The sequence below is a fragment of the Haliaeetus albicilla genome, chromosome 16, assembly GCF_947461875.1.
Source record: "Haliaeetus albicilla chromosome 16, bHalAlb1.1, whole genome shotgun sequence".
In the NCBI taxonomy this organism is placed as follows: domain Eukaryota; kingdom Metazoa; phylum Chordata; class Aves; order Accipitriformes; family Accipitridae; genus Haliaeetus; species Haliaeetus albicilla.
The window spans coordinates 14,687,978-14,706,908 of record NC_091498.1 but is presented as its reverse complement, the minus strand read 5'-3'; the positions used below and the strand labels follow the sequence as shown (position 1 = coordinate 14,706,908).

At 42.1% G+C, this 18,931-nt stretch overlaps 1 protein-coding gene across 8 annotated transcripts in view; it reads left to right on the top strand.

The window, feature by feature from the left end:
• Positions 1-18,931, top strand: part of MOB2 (MOB kinase activator 2) — a 120,931-nt gene that overhangs the window by 85,970 nt on the left and 16,030 nt on the right. Inside the window, exon 1 of one of the 8 annotated variants that reach the window (XM_069803606.1) lies at positions 17,304-17,449. The exons of the other annotated variants lie outside the window; for them this stretch is intronic. Within the exon in view, the coding sequence (XP_069659707.1) occupies positions 17,319-17,449 (131 nt within the window). The 5' untranslated portion in view covers positions 17,304-17,318. Of the gene's footprint in view, positions 1-17,303; positions 17,450-18,931 lie in introns of those variants that run through there. 8 annotated transcript variants of the gene reach the window in all.

Below are 18,931 nucleotides of genomic sequence, written 5' to 3'. Positions count from 1 at the left end.
AGACAGTGAAGGTCCTGGCTTTCCTGAATAAGGAGTCTGACTGAGGCGCTACATATGCTTTGGCATGTTTTCTACAGAAATGTTGCAAGATGAGGGAAAAAAATTGCTCATGTAGCTCAGAAGGACTTGTGTGAACACCAGGATGTGTATGACTAGGGAGACCAAAACCAGACTCTTTGGCAAAGGATGTGCAGTAATTTGATTCGGAGGAGTTCTGACCCGTTCTGGTGTGCAGGGAAAAACGTCACCGCAAGTATTAGGATTAGCAGCCTTGCTCTTCAACAACTGCAGCTTTTTATTTTGGTTAAGTGTGTTCAGATATTTTTCTGGGATCTATGAAGAATGCAGTGCTGCTCCAAAAAGGAGCCTTGTTCCTCCAGCATAACTTTATTTGGCAAGCTTTCGTTTGTCCCTGTTTCCTACTATCTGTTGCCAATTGTTAAATGTTTGTCAACAGAAACATTATCCCTCTCTTCCTCTGTTGACTCATGTCTCTCCTCTCTCTGAGTGAATTTAGGGGAGCCATTTATTACAACAGAGCATTCTGATCACAAAGCGGCTGAGCTCTGGCTGCAACTTAAACTTAGAGAAGTTCACTGGGCTTACAGTAGGCTTGGTGAGAAGAATGCTTAGAGTTGTTCTTAAGGAAGTGCTGTATTGCAGTACCTTTTTTTTTTCCCCTGTTAAAAATTAGTTTCCTGTAGAAAACATTAGTTTAAGGAATTCAGGTTTCTTTTTCAGCTTTTTAACAAGTTTAACATCCCTTCTTTGCATTTTTTGGGGGTGGTGTGTCTGTAATTCAATGTGGTGTTACACAGCTGGTCATATCATAAAATCCTTTGGCCAGTGGCTTGCTATTCATGCCGTGAACCTTTTGAAGTTTTTGGTAGCTGTTCTGTTGGCAGCACTCCCAGATGTAAATAGATGGGTGCCTCTGTAGGGAAGAATTGCCAGACCTTTTGTCCAGCAACTATGGCAGTTTATTTTAAAGTATAGGTAACTTCATGTGACTTAGCAGCAAAACATATATTTTTATGACTTGTTCAGTGAACGCTTTTGAAAAAGTATAACAAACCTTGTCCTTTCTCCTCCAACTGGAGTATGTGCAGGAATTGCGCATAATTTTACTTGCCTTTTTTCCCTGAGGTTTATTTTCTACATATACTATAAAACTGTTGTGAAAGCAGGGAAAAGTTGTTGTCATACATAAAATATTTGGGGCTCGGGAATTAATAGTGTAACTTTATTTTGCTAAGCTGTTACTAGATGGGAGTAATTACTATTTTGTAGTAGAGGGTTTTTTAAATGTGTCTTTTCATTCTGGGTTATCTCCTTTTGTACCCAGTTTGAGAGAAATGTCAAGTCACAAAAACTTTCTTTAGATGCCAGACTGGTTCTCTTGCTTCTCTTCTTGAATATACTTCAGATGCCTTATCTGACCTTATGTGTGTTGCTTCATCTTGCTTTTCTTCAGTTTTTGTTCTGTAAAACATAAATTCATCCTTTTCTGCAAATAGATCAGACAGTGTAAGAGCACAGTTACTAGCTAGCAGCCTTGGTTAAGTAAGTCCAATCGAAGTTCCCTTTTTGCAGAAATTGGGTATTAGTGCTTAAGAAAGTGTGAGCCCAGTGACGGTGAAAGAAGGAGCCACATGGGACCTCGTTTAGGCCAAAAATGGTGGCTTGTTGGTGACAGCTGTGGTGGGATTTCTTTGAGCATTGGCATCCACAGGTGAGCTTTGTCCACTTTATTGTTGGTAGAGAAGAACAGGGAGCTTTTGAGTGCAGAGGTGCAGTGCCAGCCCAATACAGAGCAACTAGCTCACTCGCTAGCACCTCTGTTTTAGTCATATGAAGTTAAATGAGATGAATCCCACATTACTGTAATGGTTTACCATCTATTTCAGAGTAACTGTAGGACAAAGGGTATCAAACATGACTTTTAAGCCTGGCCACCTGAAACACTGCTGATTGAGTTTTCTGTAGCCTATACAGAAGATGAATCAATACTAAACTGTGGATGAAGTAATTTTTCTTCTGTTGCTCAGGCCTACAAATGGCTTGGTGATGAGTTCAAAGGATATCTTGCTTGTGTGTAGCCCGGCGTTATGAACAGCCTACTGCATTTTAGGGTTTTTCCTCAGGCGTAACCGGGAGCCATCACCATTCCCTCTCGGCACTCCACAGGCTGCCAAGGACCTGCAGAAATTCACGATGGACAAGGGGTAGAGTGCCTGTCCTTCTCTCTAAATTGTCCTCCGTTTCTGTCTCTCTCCTGGTAGTGAATTATAAAGCTCAGTTGTTCCAGTATGATACTTAGTCAGTATGATTTTCCTCCACAGCAAATTTGTTGTATATTATTTACATGAGTTGTATGTACTTACAACTAACTCACTCTCTTGAAGCTTTTAACATGCAAGTTGTTTTCATTAGTTAGTAGGTCCAAGTCCTCCTAGCTGCTGGGTGTCAAATAGTGTCTGTGTCACACACTAGTAGTAACAGCTGCCAAAGGAAAAATCAGTATGGGGAGGAAAGAAGGAGGGAAGTGTGAGGAAGCAAAAAGGCTTCATGAGAAGAAGCAGCATCCCTGAGAACCTGAAAAGAGTTTAAAAGAGCATGGGGAAAGACAACTGAACCAGAAGGGGGGGGGGGGGGGGGGGGGAATGTAACAAAAGCAACAGATGTGCTCTCAGCCTTTCTAATTAATTTTTTATGAAAGCTACTTTTAGGTTTATTACTCCTTTAACTTATTAGTGATTCAGCTATGAAGAACTCTGGAGATGCTTGTATCTTTCATCATATGGATTAGTAAACTGTGTTTAACACTTCAGGGATGGGACCAAGACTACACACTTGTAATGATTTAAAAAAATTAAAGTACCATTAGAAAAGTGTCATCTCCCCTTTAAATTAATCATAGCATAGCTGAGATGAAGTTATGTGTATTCCTTAGCACAGAGTTTAATTAGGACTTTTGTTTCACTTCAGACGTATCTTTGAAATATGTTAATCTCATTTTTCTCCTCTCCTGTAATGAATTGTTTAATTATTTTGCCCATAGTTGGGGGGGGGGGAGGGAATGGATGCAGTTTTTCTGTTTTTTGTTGTTGTTTTGTTTTCTACAAGTTGGTGGTTCTAGAGAGAGGTAGAAGGGGAAAGGGAAAAAAGTACAATGTAAAAACTTGGAATATTAGTCTACTTTTTAACATTATTTAATTAATTGTTCAAGTTTTTTGTGAAGCAGCTGATTACTGTTAGCTTCCTTGCAGAGGTGTGCTTTTTACTGGCCTCAAGCAGCACAAGTGGCAGGAAGACGCGGGTACAGGAGAGATCTCCCCTCTTTGGTCCCAGCGGATAACTGATCTGACCATAAGCATTCTTCAGAGCTGCTTGCTGATGACTTCAGGACACAGTGTTCACTGCCTGTGCCAGTGCTTGAATTCTGATTCAGATGCTCGAATGAGGCTCAGAACTGTAGCGCGTTTGCTGTGCCCTGGCGCTTTGGGTCCTGTGCAGGTGATTATCGGAGATGACACCTCATGCAGCTTCCTAGTCAGTGTGTTTGCTTTTAAGTCTCCAGTGAAACCGAGTCCCTCTGGGATAGTTGACTAATAATTGGTGATATGGTGTCAGGAAAGAGGAATGATGTGGGCTACAGAGTTGTGATGTCATTGTGTAATGAATTCTGATAAAGTACAGTATGATTTATAGGTACACATAGTCCAGGATGAGTGTGGGAATAGATAACTTAAAATTCCACTTTCTCATAGGAGCCTCCCTTTTTACAGCAATGTGCAGGGATTGATTTGGATACCAACCAAAAAATAAAACAACCAACCCCACTCTTTTTGAGTAAGTGTGCCATTGGCATCACTAACAAAGTGGAATTTTTACAAGTGCTTTTTGAGAGCGTACTAATTTGTCTTCAGTGATAGTGTGCTAATGATGGCTTCAGTCAGATAAATTAGCAAGTTTGTGTTGGCATCATGGATAGTGCTATATATCTTTACATCCAGCACTTAGAAATTTTTGAAAAATGAAATCCTATATCTATTCCTCAATTCATAGCAAGATCAGAAAGAAACCAGGTTAATTTTGACACTGGATTCTGTTTTTTAAGTGATCATGCAAAGTCGTCTTGAACGTGTTCATGAAACGGGACACAGGTGGATGCGTTTGTGGCTGCCTCTTCTCCACTGCCTTGACTCTCATTGCTGAAGATAGCTGTTGTCTGTGATGCTCGTGTGTATCAACAGGACTAAAGCAAGTATTTAAAAAAAATCAATCTTGTTTTATCCTAATTTAGGTAGAAACATTTTTCAATACCTTAGTCCAGTCTACAGTATTAGAAAGTAATTAGAAAGAGCCTTGTTTAACATTAGCTAATCTGATTAATGCAAAAGTCTGGGGACAGGCAGAAGAGAAGGGAGGGAGGACAGTGTGCAGGGAAGGGACTTATAGGCAAAATGCTCTTCAGAACCATGTCAGCTATTTCTGTCCTGTTCTTTTTCTTTCTCCCTCCCACAACTTTCCATTGTACCAAAATAGTTCAAAATGTTTATGGTTCAGGGCAACTGACATCAGTAATTGTCGTGCTGTGTCTTGCTGAATATTTCTGTAACAGGAGCTGATTTCTTGTTCAATGACAGCCTTTTGGGACTCTCACCCAGCTGCTCGGAAAGGAGCAAGGACACTGTGGGGCGGTAACATCTTGTGCTTTGGCAAGGTGTGACCAGCCAGGAGGGGCTTTGTGGTAGCTCTTCTGTGCGTATGAAAGCAGAGATGTTCTTGTGGAGACTGTTCTTTGACACGGGTGTTCTGTCCGTGGGACAGAGCAGGTTGCAGTGGAGGTAGGCCTGAGTGGCATTGCCAGGCTGGTGGACTCGTGGCTGGGACCTGCCCTCCAGAGGGGCGACTCTCCCTGCTTATGCAGGCGGGTGTTCCCCCGCATACGCAGGTAGCAAAGTCTCTTCTGGTTGTGGCTGCAAAGCTTGTAGCGCTCTGCTTGTTGTTCAGCCCCACTGTGAGCTGTGGGTTACTTCTGACAAAGCCATGCAACAACCTGGTCTCCTTCTGGAGCTCAGGACTTGAAGCTGTGCTCTGGAAAGATGTTGTCCCTCGCTAGTGGTCCAGTGAGCCATGCACTCCTCCATTTCTTTGGTATAGTCGTCTGTCTGTCTGTCTGTTCACTTGCATTTGCTGCAGGAGTGTCTCATGACCCTGGTGCGTTTATGGAAATTGGTGAACCATACACAATTTACTAACTTAATGAAGAAGTCAGTGTCTTTCTTCAGAGGTATTTACAACATTGAGCTGTATTTTGGTTACGTGTTCTACATCCTGTGAAGCAATAGCCAGAGGGACAGGACTGCTAAAATTCTTCTGTGTGTTGAAATAACCTTGTAAGGTGTCTCCAGAGCTAGTATAGGAAGGGCACCTGCCCAAGGTTTAACAGCATTTTGCTCTGTTTTGCAGGCAAAAGTAAGCTTCTTTTTTCTGAAGATCCCTCCTGGACACTTTAAGAAGAATAGATTTGATTGTCATCTCCAACTTCTGAAATTATTCATCTTTCTTTTATTTTGTTTTCTTGGTATGCATCTAGTTCATTATAGGATTTGCTCCAGATTCGAGCTGCTTGTTTCTGCCTGGGAGATGATTTCAGTTTATATATACACAAAGTATGAGTGTGCAACATTCATCCTTCTGGTAGTTGACTACAATTCCTGGTTTGTCTCTGCTTCCTGTGTTGTAATAGCCCATGTTTCTGGTGCTGCTCTTTATGGAGAAAGTATCCATTTCACACCTAATTTCTATCTGCTGTTCTCTGGTATCCCAAACCATCTGTGTGCCCCAAGGTCTTTATCAAGTAGGTTTGTAGGAGGAAAAAAATAATCCTCTGTAGAAGAGCTTTTCTCTTTCCATTCATGATGATCTTTGCTGAAGAGGTATGGTGTTAGGAATGTGGTCTCCCACCAGTTGTTGCCCTGTCTCTAACATGACTAAGGCAAAATTTATCCGTTCCCTTATCATACATCTTTCTCTGTGACTACACCAAAACTGAGTTTGATAAAATCTTTTGTTGAGGGGGATTTTCTAATCCTGTTTCTTAATCCCTGGTGCTGTGGGGCTTAACAGAATCTTAACTAAGACTTAAGCAAACTGCTGTTAGAGATGTTGCTTTTCTTTTAAGAGCTGCCAGCACTTGGTCTCTGGAAAGAGAAGGGTGTAGGATGTATGGATTAACCCTTTCTTCCAGCTTTCTGAAGAAAAAAAACCACACTTCTTGGAATTAATGGTGTTCATTAACAGTGGAGCTAGGTTGTTTGAGCTTGTCAGAAAATGCTGCTCTGTTAATTTTCCAAGTTCATTTCTGTCTGGTACTGAAATAAGTTTAGAAGTGCTTTTGCTCAGACAGCAGGGACTGGTGGTAGCAGATGCTCCCCAGGTGAAAGGAACATTGTCGATGTCTGTGTAATTCATTTTTAAAAAAGGAAGAATCAGCAGTCAGTGCAGCTGTCCTCAGAACGGCAGGTAGTGACAGAATATTAAAATTCTTAGGACAGCTTTAATATCTGAAAAAAATAATCCTGGCACACTATACAAAGTACATGGAGTTAATGAAGAAAGAAGGCTTGGGCTTCTTTTTTTACAAAAATTCACACACAGGAGGGGTGACATAAGGTGCACCTTGGTAGCTCCACTCAGACTCCAGACACTTAACCAGATCTGCTCTTCAGTCCAATGTGACCACAAATACCAGATTTGGAACACCAAAGCCTTACAGGGAGAAGTGCTGACAATCAGCAGGATGCACTTGGCAAGACAGGGGAAAGGAAATTGTGATAAATGAAGTTTTGCTGATTCTTCATTACACAAAGTCCTCAGTTTTGATGTGACTGCTTTATTTCTTCAGAACAAACCTGTGCAGGGAAGAGATAAAGCTGGGGTCTTGAGACCACTGTGTGGGGCAGAGGGGAAACTGTATTCTGTCTCAACTGAAATATTTATTTTTCTGTTGTTTTTCAGCATACAAAGCTTTCTTTCATGTCTAGGTACATGATTCAAATACATCAATCTTCAAATCCGCACATCTTTCTTATTCGAGCTAACTATCTGTTAAGTGAATTCAGTTACAGGCTTTATGAGAAGGATTCCTATTGATTTTTGAAGTAGAGAATAAAATATTGAGAAGTAACTGGATCACCCAACAGTGATAGTAAACTATTTTGAGAGAGACTTCTTCACTGGTTAGGGACCATCTTTCGTTTCTTCACAGTGAAACTACCAGCGCAGCTACGCACGAGTAGTGTGGTTACATCTCTGCAAAACCAGTGTGAACTGTCGGTTGCTGCCAGGAATTGAAACAGGGCTTCTCAGGCAAGCAGTGCAGGCTGTGTTTGAAGAGTTAGGTGGTCATAACCATCCCTTCTTTTGAGGTGTGCTGTTGGGTTGCAAAAGCTAGTGTAAAAGCATGACTTCGCATTGGGTTTTGAGGAAGAATCTTAGATGTTGGTCTCTGCTTGTGTGAACTGATTAATTGCAAATCCACATGAACAGTTAAAGATACTGCTTGTCATTTGCACGTGCAGCCAAGGGAATGAAACAAATTCAGCATGCAACTGTGCATCTAATTTTAATATTTATTTTTGAAAATTACTAGTTTCCCTTAACCAATTTCTTGGCTGAGCTCTTGGCATTAAATTAAAAGAATGAATTTGTATTTCAGCAAGCCCTTGGAGGTAACATTCCAAGTTTGAGTATCTATGTTTTTGGGTTTTTCTGATTGCTAATGGATCAGTAAGCATCTGTAAAGATGCTTCTACTTAAGCTTTTCAGTCTCCCTTGGAGTACCCTGAAAATTAATAAATTAAGGTTGGGAATCACTGCTGTCTCATGAGCTAATTAACAGTGGCTGATCTAACTGTACCAGTAATTAAACTATTATCCACCCTACTATTTTTTTCAATCATTCAAATATTCTTTACTTTGGCCCATGATTCCACAGAGTTTTTACTTTAAATACATTTTTTTCCTCTATTGTATAGAAAGCAAAACTTTAATGTGCTGTTTTCTAGGGCATACTGAAACAGCTGTGTGCTGTTGATGACAAAACTGAACAGAGCATTGCATCATTCTGTCACAAAGTTTAAAAATTAACTACATGGTTAGGTTAGTGAATGTTTTGTACATATAATTTGTTAATGAAAGTTACCTAATTAAGATAATGCTTTGATTCCTTTTACCTTCAACTCTTTCTTACCCTGTGAGGAGACACAGTTTATGCCTTCTAATTATGGATTTCAGTTTTTTTGTTTAACAAGATAGTTCATACTAAGACTGAAAGGCACCGTTTCTCATCACAGGATCTGATCTAAGGCATGCCAGGAGAGGTGGGACTTCCCTGAACTAACTTTCGTTTAAATGAAAGCCAGAATATTAACAAAAGAAAAAAATAAATCAGTTTTTGATGTTCAAAGCTGCCATTGAGAGAGAACTGACCTCGACCCATGGTCATTTCTAGTAAATAAATATCCTTCCTAATTAAAATGCTGTAGTTAATTTAAAGTGTAAGTTTGTGGAGCTTGATACAGTGGATGACAATTTCAGGTGGAGCTGCTTCTTCACATTGGTATTTCTTTGCCCAACCTGTTCAATAACTAATGACTCGGTAGGTAATTGCATTCCTCACAGCTCTGTCTCAATGCAACAAGATGCACATGTGTGTGCTAGTACAAATGCTTTAAAAGTGAGTTTACAGGTGCAGGCATGCGAAATTGCTTATGAACAGTGAAAACAACTTACATTTTTTTCCCATGCTATACATCTAATTGAGTTTATGTTGTTTACTGAAGCTCCTACAAAAAAAAGCTAAGATGTTTGAAATAGCTGTGTTGTTACTTGTGTTTCTATGTACACTCTCAGTTGTGATATGCCCTAGCACTTTTCTGTCCTATTAAACCACTTTTTATTTTTTTTAAGGTGTAAACCAGATGGTGTTTATGTGAAGGATTCAGCTGTTGAAGTCTTGCCTACTGTGTGATTACATATAGATGATGTTTTCAAAGGTGGAACTGTAGTAGCAAGGCAGGTGATGAATTTGTTTTCTCTCTTCCCAACAAAAATAACTAGTTTATCCTTCTGATGTAGGACAGTTTTTGTGCCTAAATAGTTGTAATTTGCCCAGTCCTGCCGGAAGTAAAAAGACAGTCCTTTACTGTTCCTTGCCTCTGGGGAGCTGAGGAGAGAGACAACAACTATGACTGAGCTCAGCTGCAAGCTGACATGTTGCACCATGTTGAAAAATATTTATCTATTGAGAGCACAGACTCTTGGAGCGAGTATTCTCATTAACTGTTTGGGGAATGTCATGCAGTCCATATTGCCTTCTTTCAGACTGCACAGTGTAATTATAAAATGCATTTTTGGACATTCTTGTAGACTTTTAAAAGTTGAGAATTGTAAAATCCAGACTACAAGTAGATTAGACATTATACGTACCTGTCTTCCAAAGCATAGTATGCAAGTAAGGTGGTGAGCTTTGCCTGCATATCTAACATATTTCCTTTGTTGCAGGTTTTCTTTAGGCTACAGTACTACTTAAAACTAGTTAATATTGTTAGATAAATGTTTTTCATCGTACAAAGAGAGCTTGCAAGGCAAAAAAGCAGTGAGGAAACTAGAACAGTTCTTACAAAGACAAACCTGTCTGCACCCTGGTACTCTCTGAGCAGAGTAGACTGTCTGCGTTTGTGTATCTTGGGCTGTATAGCAAGAAGTCTGACTGCTGAAGCCAGGTTGCCATGGTGAAATAATTCCCAGCAATTAAAGCACAGTTCTATCCTGAAAAGCAACTCTGTGCAAGCTATGTTGTGAAATCCCACATTTATGAGGCCATGAGGTTTCCAAATCAAATTTGCTCGGTTTAGAAATAAAAAGATAGCTTTGCAATCTGCCAGGTCTACAAACTTCATAAGGGTTGGAAGATAACAGTGTCTTCAGTGGTTTATGTACTCTGGTGGTGAACTCCCTCCCTGCAAAGGTGGACCAAAGTGTACTGCATGTGCTCTTCTAGAAAGATAAGAGGGCTGCATCAGAATAACCAGGAGGAGCAGTTACTGCCAGAACTTGAATTTAATCATGACACAGAAGTCAAAATAACTCGTAAGTGTGTTCCAATAGAAGATTACAGGATAATAAATAAATAAATCACTGCTTAAGTTAGTAGATGTGTCTGAAAACACACAGGGAATAGATATGTTAATTAAGAAGTTTCTGTGCTTTTACTATAGTACATTTACATTTTTTTGCAATTTGCAGAGTCTAAAAACTGAGAGAGGTGGACTTTTTTTGCCAGTTAGGTTCTTTTTAGTTTTCCCTTGTCCTTTGCAAGCAGTTTTTCTGGCCTCCAGCATTTTGGATCATGTGTTTGAAAAAACACTATTATGAGTATTATAATAATAAACCTGTGTTCTGGTTTCGGCTGGAATAGAGTTAATTTTCTTTCTAGTAGCTGGTATAGTGTTGTGTTTTGGATTTAGTATGAGAGCAAGTGGCTGTGTAGTGCTTAGTTATGGGGTAGGGTTAAACCATGACAACCTGACAGGCCTATATTTGCCTTCCCCGAAGTGTAAAAGGTGTTAAAAGCCACCCCAAAACTTAGTTGCTTTCAAATCTTGGTGCAGATCACTTTTTCTCATGGCTCTGTACTGCAGGAGATCTCCCTACTGCAGCATGCAGCATCTGTAACAGAAACAGGTTTGTCATCTCTGCCGTTGTCTGCTCTCAGTTGAGAGCTACTTTTTCTTTTTGCTTGTGTGTTTTAATTAAAGAAATTTAAGGTTAATTAAGGAAATTAAGATACTATAGATCTGTGCATTGGACTGAAGGGTTTTCCAGTATAGAGAAAAAAAAGTTATCTCTGCTGACTTTAAAAGGTCCTTAGAGAGCCATTCAGGTATTAAACATTTACATATGCAGGTATCCGTGGCTAGGTGAAATGAATACTGTTCCTACTGTCTAGCTGCAGTATGGAAGTATATTTCACAATGGAGGATGATGAGGAAGCATTTGTGTTGCTAGAATACAAATGACATTTTTCCTCTAAGGGAGGCAAGGATACAGGAGCAACCTTATCTTGGTATTGTGTATGGGCCTGATGGGTTTGGAGCATGTGCCTGGGGACTAAAATGAGCTGCATGTTAACAAGACAAAACCCAGAACGCACAACTCCAGCTGGTATTTTCGGCTGATGAACTGATGAATGGCTGGGCAGAGATGCCCTGGAGAGTTAGCATAGCATGGCATGGCCTCTCCTGTCCCTTGGTGCCCTGCGCCAGGGTCTGCTCTGAGAGTACTGTTCTAGGGGAGGAGGAGTTGCAAGCAGGAGAGAGTATACTATGAGACATCTTCTCAAGCAAGGATTTGCCCTCTTTCTGCTCAGTTTGCAGCTTCCTTTGTCAGACAGCCAGAGTTTGCCTACAATTGGAGACTCAAAAACAAACCCAAGAACCACCGCTCCATATGTGTTACGGGCTTAGGACTTGGGCACCTATGATGCACTGTTCTGCTGTATGGTTGGTTCTAAGCATTGGATAAATTAATTGTTGCGACACTGTTAATCTATGACCTACTGAATCTCTCTTACCGCAAACCTAATTTGGCTCCATGTAGAGCTCTTGAAAATAAACATTAGGAAAGATTTGTGTCCTTTTTCTTTCCTAATCCCCAAATTACCAAAAATCTGGGCTGTAGTAAATCGCTTAGGAAAAGAATCTTGCTGAGGCTTCATGTTGGCACCTCCTGGTTTGGATATGTGAGGGCTTTTTGGCAGGAATGTAAAAGAGAACATTTCAAAATGAAGAACAACAGGGTATTTGCTTGGACAAGGTAATTTTCTGTTTCTGTAGTGAATAGTTCTTTTTAAATTGCATCACTGGCTCCTAGAAATAAATAATATCTTTGTCTCCCATTTGACATCACTTCCCTGGTGTTCCTGGGGCTCTGTCCCACTCAGCTCCTCCCAAGTGTGTTGACTGGAGGGGAACCTGGACCAGTGCAAGGATTACACAGTCAGAAGACCCTCCCCAAAGGCAAACAGAGAGGCTGTGGATACCTCCTCTCAGTCTGGGGGAGGAGTTCATAGAATCACAGAATGGTTTGGGTTGGAAGGGACCTTAAAGATCATCTCGTTCCAACCCCCCTGCCATGGGCAGGGACACCTTCCACTAGACCAGGTTGCTCAAAGCCCCATCCAGCCTGGCCTTGAACACTTCCAGGGATGGGGCATCCACAGCCTCTCTGAGCAACCTGTTCCAGTGCCTCACCACCCTCACAGTGAAGAACTTCTTCTCCTTACATCTAATCAAAATCTACCCTCTTTCAGTTTAAAACCAATTACCCCGTGTCCTGTCACTACATGCCCTTGTAAAAAGTCCCTCTCCAGCTTTCCTGTAGGCCCCCTTTAGGTACTGGAAGGCTGCTGTAAGGTCTCCCCGGAGCCTTCTCTTCTCCAGGCAGAACAACCCCAACGCTCTCAGCCTTTCCTCATAGGAGAGGTGCTCCAGCCCTCTGATCATCTTCGTGGCCCTCCTCTGGACCTGCTCCAACAGGTCCATGTCCTTCTTATGTTGGGGGGCCCCAGAGCTGAAGGCAGTACTGCAGGTGGGGTCTCATGAGAGCAGAGTAGAGGTGGACAATTACCTCCCTTGACCTGCTGGTCATGCTTCTCTTGATGCAGCCCAGGATAAGGTTGGCTTTCTGGGCTGCAAAAGCATATTGCCAAGTCATGTTGAGCTTTTTGTCAACTGACACACCCAAGTCATTCTCTGCAGGGCTGCTTTCAATCCACTCGTTGCACAGCCTGTATTTTTGCTTGGGATTGCCCCAACCTATGTGCAGGACCTTGCACTTGGCCTTGTTGGACTGCATGAGGTTCGCACGGTCCCACCTCTCAAGCCTGTCAAGGTCCCTCTGGATGGCATCCCTTCCCTCCAGCGTGTTGACGGCACCACACAGCTTGGTGTCATTGGCAAACTTGCTGAGGATGCACTGAGTCCCACTTTCCATGTCACTAACAAAGATGTTAAACAGCGCCAGTCCCAATACTGACCCCTGAGGAACACCACTTGTCACTGATCTCCACTTGGACATTGAGCTGTTGACTGCAACTCTTTGAGTGCGACCATCCAGCCAATTCCTTGTCCACTGAGTGGTCCACCTGTCAAATCCATGTCTCTCCAATTTAGAGACAAGGTAATAGTTTCCAGGAGGATCCGCTCCATGGTCTTGCTGGGCACAGAGGTGAGACTGACTGGCCTGTAGTTCCCCGGGTCTTCCTTTTTTCCCTTTTTAAAAGCGGGGGTTACGTTTCGCCTTTTCCAGTTAGTGGGAACTTCCCCAGACTGCCACGACTTCTCAAATATGGATGGTGGCTTAGCCACTTCATCTGCCAGTTCCTTCAGGGCCTGCAGATGCGTCTCATCAGGTCCCATGGACTTTTGCACCTTCAGGCTCCTTAGATGGTCTCAAACCTGATCATCTCCTACAGTGGGTGGTTCTTCATCCTCTCAGTCCCTGCCTTTGCCATCTGTGACTTGGGTGGTGTGGCTGGAGCACTTGCTGGTGAAGACTGAGGCAAAAAAGTCAGTGAGTACCTCAGCCTTCTCCATGTCTCCATGTCTCAGGTCTCCTGTTCCCTTCCAGAGAGGGCCCACACTTTCCCTAGTCTTCCTTTTATCACTGATGTACTTATAGAAGCTTTTCTTGTTGTGCCCTTGACGTCCCTGGCCAGATTTAATTCCATCAAGGCTTTAGCTTTCCTAACCTGATCCCTGCCTGCTTGGACAATTTCTTTGTATTCCTCCCAGGCTACCTGTCCTTGCTTCCACCCTCTGTAGGCTTCCTTTTTGTGTTTGAGTTTGTCCAGGAGCTCCTTGTTCATCCACACAGGCCTCCTGGCATTTTTGCCTGACTTCCTCTTTGTTGGGATGCATTGTTCCTGAGCTTGGAGGAGCTGATCCTTGAATATTATCCAGCTTTCTTGGGCCCCTCTTCCCTCCAGGGCTGTATCCCATGGTATTCTATCAAGCAGATCCTAGAAGAGGCCAAAGTCTGCTCCCCTGAAGTCCAGGGTAGCGAGCTTGCTTTGCACCCTTCTTGCTGCCTTAAGGATCTTGAACTCCACCATTTCATGGTCACTGCACCAAGGCTGCCCTTGAGCTTCACATTCCCCACCAGCCCCTCCTTGCTGGTGAGAACAAGGTCCAGCACAGCACCTCTCCTCGTTGGCTCCTCCATTACTTGGAGAAGGAAGTTGTCATCAACACATTCCAGGAACCTCCTGGATTGCTTGTGCCCTTCTGTGTTGTCCCTCCAACAGGTATCAGGGTGGTTGAAGTCCCCCATGAGGACCAGGGCTTGTGAACATGAGTTCTGGAAGGTACACCCAGAGAAGAAAGGAAACTCTAGTCCAGCATGTTTTACCACAAGAATGCACTCTGCGCATTTTTGTAGCATTAACTGAGCTGTTAGCATGCCTGGCCTTGCCTCTGTAGTCATTTTTCCCAGAGCTGCATTAAAGAGAAGATGGGGAATCCTGAGCAGAAGAGAAGGAGCAGCAGTGGTACCTGGCCACCTGCAAATACCTGGGAGTTTCAGCACTGTACTTGGAAAGGCAGTTAATATGCAGCTGACAGGCCACTATTGGGAAACAGCACGGCAAACACTGAACTAGCGCTGGGAGGTGACATGCAAGGGAAAAGAGAAGTAGAATCATAGAATCATTTAGGTTGGAAAAGACTCTTAAGATCATCAAGTCCAATCATTAACCTAACACTGCCAAGTCCACCACTAATCCATGTCCTTAGGGGCCACATCTACACATCTTTTAAATACCTCCAGGGATGGTAACACCACTACTTCCCTGGGCAGCCTGTCCCAATGCTTGATAACCCTTTCAGTGAAGAAATTTTTCCTGATATCCAATCTAAACCTCGCCTGGCGCAACTTGAGGCCGTTTCCTCTTGTCCTGTCACTTGGGAAAAGAGCCTGACCCCCCACCTTGCTGCAACCTCCTTTCAGGTAGTTGTAGAGAGCGATAAGGTCTCCCCTCAGCCTCCTTTTCTCCAGGCTAAACAAGCCCAGTTCCTTCAGCTGCTCCTCGCAGGACTTGTGCTCTAGACTTTTCACCAGTAGATAGGTGGGGAGTCCTACAAAAGCAAATGGGAAGGCCTGATGTACCAGAGATGTAGCATGTGCAGGTGTCCCATGTTCTCCTTGCTTTGCCAGCAGCACCAGCTGGAAACTCAGTGTGGCCCTACAGAATGTTTTGGGCTTTCTGTTGAGAAGCAGCATTATGAAATAATGCTATGGCACTTGTCATCCTTAACATGCCTGCCATGCCTTGGCACTGACTGTTTACAGCAGAGCATCCGGACGCCAAGCAAAGATTCCCTTTTAAGGCAAAGAGCCACTATGAGAATCCAGAAGAAAAAGTTTCCCTGGCATGTAGGGTACATTCTTCTTTCCTCCTCCTCTTAAATAAACTATTAGTAACTTCAAAGAACAAAAATGAAGAAGGAGGGCCAGAAATGCTGCCAAAGACATTTTATTCTGCACAGCCCCCTTAGACCTGCACAGCAACCAAGCCCTGGAGCTAACCCAGGGCAGGAGAGGAGAGGAATGAAACTGAGGTCAGAAGGGTCTGTCAGAGACCTGGGGTGAGAGGAGATCAGAGCAGAGACTGTCTTAAAAACTTAGTCTCCTTCCTTTCCCCAGGCCCTGGAGAAACAGTCTGACCACAGAAATCCATGAACAATTGTACTCTATGCTGCACTGGGATTTGGGCTTGCCTTCCAATACCTTACACTGCTTCCCTTCCCATGCTGATGTTCTTTTCTCCTCTTCCCCCACTCTGAACACGTACATCCAGGATTTGTGTTCTGGGTGTGCTGTCATGTGGCATTTTCAGCTGAAGACTTAGCAGTGATCTGCGTTAAAACAGGACATGGGATTGAGAAGAATCTCCACAGAGATACTAATTTTGTACAGTTTTAAAGAAAGAGGGAAATACAAATATTGTCTCTTGTTTTTTCTCAAAGGAAGGGTAGCTCTACTGATGTTCAGGTGAAGCTTGTTATTCCCCTTTTCTTGCATGCTATACAAATAAAGATGTTGAATTACCAAGAAGTGATTTTTAAGCTGCCTAGTGCCTCTAAGTTTCCATTCCTTGTACTTAACTGAGGAGAAAACACTGTGGACTGTTGAGGTAGGAAACCGGACAACCTTCAAGAGTTTGTTCCTGTCCTGTAAAAACTGGCATAACCTTCTGCTTCATTGTTCTTGGTGGCAGTCAGTCACTAGGACTCATGAATTTTAGCTCATAAAACTGTTTCCTTCCTGCTATGAATGGGTTCAGGACTCCCATACTTACACAGAATGTTTCTAACCAGAAATTAACTGATAACTTCTTTCCAGTAAAATGCCACAGAAAAAACAGAAAGGTAACAAGGAAATCTGTGAGCAGCTAACCTGGTTTTCCTTACAAAGCTGTACTCTTCTGTGGAGGGCTGAAATCTTTGGGTTTTTCCCTTCTGCAAATGGAGTATATTAGAGGGAGAGAGCTTCCATATTAAAATTTTTTACCTTAATGTATTTTATTCCCTTTTTTGTTCCACTCGCATTCCATTTGACTCCTTACCTGAAAAAGGGGACAGAAACTAAAATGAAAATACCCAGTATACCTTTAACTTTGAATTACAAACCCTTACTCACTGGGAAATATAAAAACATGAAAGTGTTCATAAAGATTGGCCTAAAAGACACTGTTAAAATGTTGGCTTACTGCCTCTCTAATTCTGTGTTTCAAGAAGCTAACCCCCATCCTCAATTACCAAGAAAGTAGGTTTTGGCAGGAGTGCTTCACTCTATAATACTTCATCAGTGGAGGATATTTTAAAACACGACACTTCAAAAAGAAAGGAAAAAATTACAGGATGAAAATCAAAGGCCAAGATAGTTTGATATATCCGGTCGTTTGGTAGTGTAGAGGTACACATGGGTGAGGTGGAATATGGTGTTGCTGTTGGAGACTGTAAGTTTTCCACATAAATGTTTTAGTTGGGAACGTACCATTTCAACTACCAAATTTTCTAGATTGTGAACTACAGAAATTATAAAGTCCAAGCTAGGTTACTTGAAAATAACCCCTAAAACCTCAAGTGACTTTTAAAATGTAATTTGATAACATTTCTGTGGGCATCTTATTTTTTATTTTCCTTAAAATAGATTTTTCTTTTTGTGCCACTTTCACGTGCATTGCTATGAACCATGGGCCTTTTACTGTCCTCTCACCAACACTGACTGAACACATCACAGCTGGATTGCAGACAGTTGAGACATGCTCTCTTCTACATTTGCTGGCGATTGCTAGGATTATACCAGTTAACCTGGGGTAAGAAACAGGGTCAGTTACTAAAAATAACACCTCACATTATTAATCACAAAATAAGCATCTTTGTCCTGTAAGGTTCATAATCTGTGGTGATTTTCATCCTCACAGACTCAAGATGGCTTGTGAGTTTTGAAGTTTGCAAACAGGGAGACAAATTTGTCATGTAAGGCCTGTTAGACCTGTTCTGTCAATTTTCAAATGGAAATTAGTGTGTTTGAGACTTGGCTGGAACCTGAAACTAGTGCATGATCCAGAGGGCACAAAATGATTGGAGTTTTGCCCGCAGCTCTGCTCCTCACCACTATAGGTTTTTTTAAATAAACTTTTTAACTTTCTGAAGTTACTCTTCTATCTGGTACTAAACCCACTTTAAAATGCCACATTAAAAAGAGAAAAACCACTGATTACTTGTATTCAAAAAAGAAAAAATAAACAGAGTAGTTAGTTGGGTGTGAAGGGTAGGAGATGGTGATTGAAGCATGATCGTTTGTCCTTGAAGAGATTTGTTTCAGATGCAGTGTAAGAAACTGCACAGCTTGCTGGAGACAGCAAGAAATTCTTATAGCTGTGCTGGTTCCCTCTGGAAAAAAGGAATCCTGAGTTGGTAGAGATAATCTTAAAAATTGCATGATGAGTTTAGGGAAGTTTGGCATTTAATATATCACTAGTGTTTGCAATAAATCAGATTCTCATGACCAAAACCATGGATGCCTGGTACAGTTCCAAAGTGATTTGAACTACGTCAGGTTATGAAGCATGTCCACATAGGGGATGTTGTGTCTTTGATACTTTTCAGCTAAGTCAGATTGCTTCATGTGTGCTTCTTTCCAAACAAACCATATCAGTTTGAACTGACGTACATCTTTAGTATTGGTACTATGAACAAACTTTGAACCTTACAGCCAGTTTCTGCTATGAAATGGGAATAATACTTTCCTCGTATGGTTTTAAAACTAAATACCTGGATGGTGCTTTGAAGATGCTCCAAAGTCTGGGTTTTTTTGAACCAAGAAACTACTGGGCATCTGATCAAGAAGGAAATGTGAGAGAGAGAGAGATTAGAGGAGAATCTTTATTAACTGAGATGGGATAAGAAAACAAGCTGGGAAATTGGCAGTTTTACTTGATGTTAACAAAGCAGTTAGACCAGGGGAAAAAGTCATCACGGCCCAGTGGGCCTGTCACTTGGTGGAGTGTCTTATACATCTCTTTCTCCAGTGAAATCCAGGCAAACTTCCAGCTGCTGTGTTTTCTCAGCTGAAGACAAGGCTGAGTATGGAAGCCCTGCTAGAAGCATTAGTGAATGTAGTGTCTTTGGCTGGAGCCAGTTTGCTGAACCTTTTTCTAAGACTTAAGATGAGTGACCTCTCTTCTGCCGTCTCCCATCACTTTTCCTTCTCAAACTTATTCGTGGGTGTGACTTGGCCTGTGGCATCATATTCAACTGAGTGCCTAAACCCAAACAAACACAAACCTATCCTG